At 43.5% G+C, this 3,218-nt stretch overlaps 1 protein-coding gene across 1 annotated transcript in view; it reads right to left on the minus strand.

Annotated features, from left to right (window-relative positions):
* The window catches only part of RCAN1 (regulator of calcineurin 1), a 7,913-nt gene extending 5,087 nt beyond the window's left edge, over positions 1-2,826 (minus strand). Inside the window, exons 1-2 of the mRNA XM_008640675.2 lie at positions 2,504-2,826; positions 703-876 (exon numbers count right to left, since the gene is read on the minus strand). Of these exons, the coding sequence (XP_008638897.1) occupies positions 703-876; positions 2,504-2,590 (261 nt within the window). The 5' untranslated portion in view covers positions 2,591-2,826. The remainder of the gene's footprint in view (positions 1-702; positions 877-2,503) is intronic.
* Between the last annotated feature and the right edge of the window lie 392 nt (positions 2,827-3,218).

The raw sequence follows: 3,218 nt of genomic DNA on the forward strand, positions 1-3,218 counted from the left end.
GGGAAGCCTGGCACGGATGTCATGCTCTGCCCAGCACTCAGGGTGGCAGCACCAGCCAGGATACCACAGCTCCAAGGGAAATTCCAAGGGATGCTTTTCCCTTCAAATCAAACATCTGCCCTTACAAGACTCGAGCAGGAGGACACGGCCTCTAAGGCCTAATGAGAAATGGTGCTGGAAGTCACCCCCACCAGTGAGAGTGAGGCAATTCCAGGAGGGATAGGAATAACCTGGATCATGGGGGCTGTCCCTGGGGTCACTCATGGATTCATTTTCCCACTCCATTTCAGAGGGAAAAGCAGCTGGAAAAGCAGCTGGAAAAGCAGCCTGATTCCCAGAGCCAGGGTTTCTGTAGGAGCAGAGGCCAGCGAGCTCCAGAGCTGCTCTGGGGGAGATCCCCAAGAACGGGAAGGGCAGGGAGAGCCCGGAATGGGCAGCTCCAAACCTTGGATCCCTCAGGGACTCCCTGGGTGCTGGCAGAGCACAACCAGCCTCCCCCAGCCCTTTAAATTCTTGGAATGTGCTGATTCCCACCCAAGGTTATCCACTCAATTCAGAGGGAGAATAAATGGAAAATACCAACAGCCTCCAAATCCATGGAGCTCTGGAACAACCTTGGATCCTCTAATTAATCTGAAAAAATGACCATGAAGGAGGAAATTCTGCTTGAATCCCCCCAAGGATAATCCCAAAAAGCTTTACCTGAGCAAAATAGAGTTTGAGTTCTTTTCCAAGGAATTCTGTCTTGTCCAACTGGATCCTGGCATCTGCTGCAGATAAAGGGTTGCTGAAGTTAATTCTCACTCTTTTGAAGCTCTTAAAATACTGAAAGGTGAGGTCCCTGTCGTAGGGTCGGAACAGGGATTCAAATTTGGCCTGGAGAGAAAGGAACAGAGGAGAAAATCAGTCTTAAACACTAATAAAGACATTAATTAAAAAGTTACTAATAAGGGCAAATGACCACTTTTAAATATAGATTATTGTAACAGCTTAATTTGGGTTTTTTCCTTTTTCTTTCTAGAATGAACCTTTCTGCCTTATCACTTATTTTCTCTGCATCATTAAAGCAGATGATTATCATTAATAAGCAGTATTATTATATATTATCACTTATTATATTAACAGGAATAAGTGTTGGATGAGACACCCCAATTTCACAACGCTAAGATATTGAAAAGAAATGTTTCATATAAAATTAACACCCAAAAGCCTTGAAAAAAGTCTGCCAAGCCTTTGCCTAAATGTGCAAATTTCAAGGGAACCAATACAAGTTTTAATAGAGAAAAATGAAAAAATCCTATTTGATTGTCAAGCTAAATGTGATTTTCTTCAGTGACTCAGCACACAGAATAAAGTCCATGAACATCTCCTGCTTTCCTGCTATTTTTCATTTCATTTATGTAAAGTGCTTCCACTCTCTCTTCAGGATTCCAGGCCAAAGGAGAGACACAAGAGGTGGCTCTGGAGCTGCCAGGCCCTTCCCAAGTGTTTTATTCCAATGGGTTCAGGATTCAAATTTGAGGCATTTCCAGACATTTTCTCTCCCCTAAAAGCTTCCTAGAAACTCAGGACAAAGCCAAAATAAACATTACTTCACTGAGGGGTTTTTACTGTAATATTTTTAATTAGTAGAGGGGAAAAAAGCAGGGAAATTACATAAGAAGGCAGGAAGTAATTCAGAATTTCATCTTCCTCCCTGAGAAGCTCCACTTCACAAACTCACCACAGCTGGGTGTAAAATCATTATATTTCAAAGAGATTTTAAAATCAGAGCTGTTCTGCTTCTCCAGCTTCTTCAGAATGAGCTCTGAAACAGGAGCAGAACCCTCCCCACACAGAGCTGGAATTTGGGAGCCTCAGAGCTGAGATACAACCATGAAAAATACACCCAAAAACTGCATTTCCAAGTTCCCATTCCATATTTAAACCCAGAGAGATCAGTTTTATATATATATTTTTTAATTTATTTAAATATGTGATTGCAGTGGTCAGAAATGTCACTTTGGCACTATGACACTAAAAAGAAAATGTTATTTTTGCCCTTAAGGTATCTTAGCAGTCAACAATTCACTGTATCAGGACCAATAAATATTTTATATTATTTTATATTTACATTATTTATTATTTCTTTTATATTGCCAATCAGTTAAACACAGATCCAAGAGGACTTCTTATAGTTTTAGCAGGAAAAAAAATCCCAAGAAAAGTATCAAATGAATTATAAACTGGTGGATCTTGCTACCAAAATAAGAATTAAATATTTGCTGAAAATTCAGAATACGCCAAACAGTCAAAGAAGTCTGGAGAGAAAATTGAAATAATTTTCCCAGCCACACACAGCTAAGATTGAATAATTCCCAGAGCTGGAGCCATTCCCATCAGAGCAGGCTGGTGCACACCTCCAAGCTCCAAGCCTTTCACAGCACACTGGAATTGCCTTCCAAGGAAGGAAAAAGCAGCACCTCCAAAGTGAAGTTCCCAGAAATAACCCCATCAAACCTACCCTCGTTTCTGGCTGGGTGAAGACATCCCCATCTGCCAGGCAGGCGATGAGCGAGCTAAAACTGTAATGAAAATTGCGGAAATGCATTTTGGGGCTCGGCCCGAGCGATTCCCGCAGAAATCCCGGGATTTTCGGGAGCCCTGGCTGCTGCAGGCAGCGTTTATAAGGCAAGAGAGTCCAGCCCCTGGTGAAAAAAAGCTCTCAGAGCATCCTGTGTGTGACAGCGAATTCCTGAGCAGAGTCCCGCATGCTTGGAGGGAGTCGGGAACAAAATGTAAGCGGCACTGGAAAGAGGTGACGTCAGCAATTAGTCAGCTTCCCTCTGCTAATTACCGGGAGCATGGAAAATCCAGCTGAGCCGAGCTCGGCAGCTGCTCCCCAGCCTCTTTCTTGCAGCATAGTTTCCACTGGCAGTAATTCCACGCAGCTCCCGGCCCGCGCTGCTCCCGCTGCAATGGGACATTGCCCGATGGAAAATGTTCCTGCCACAGCAGCCCCGCTCCGGGAAAGGGCTGGAATGAAGGCAGCAGGAAAACTGCCTCACATTCCTGATTCTTTGGGGATGGGAAATGAATCCCTCAGCTCAGCAGCTTGTGCAACAAAAAAATCCACAGGTTGAAACTTCGAGATTGATCTGGGAAAATAATTTTCCTCCCATCACAAGGATTCATTTGGAAGCTTCTTCAAAGCAACTCCGTGGATTAATTACCATTCT

This window comes from Corvus brachyrhynchos, unplaced genomic scaffold (assembly GCF_000691975.1).
Source record: "Corvus brachyrhynchos isolate BGI_N302 unplaced genomic scaffold, ASM69197v1 scaffold149, whole genome shotgun sequence".
In the NCBI taxonomy this organism is placed as follows: Eukaryota; Metazoa; Chordata; class Aves; order Passeriformes; family Corvidae; genus Corvus; species Corvus brachyrhynchos.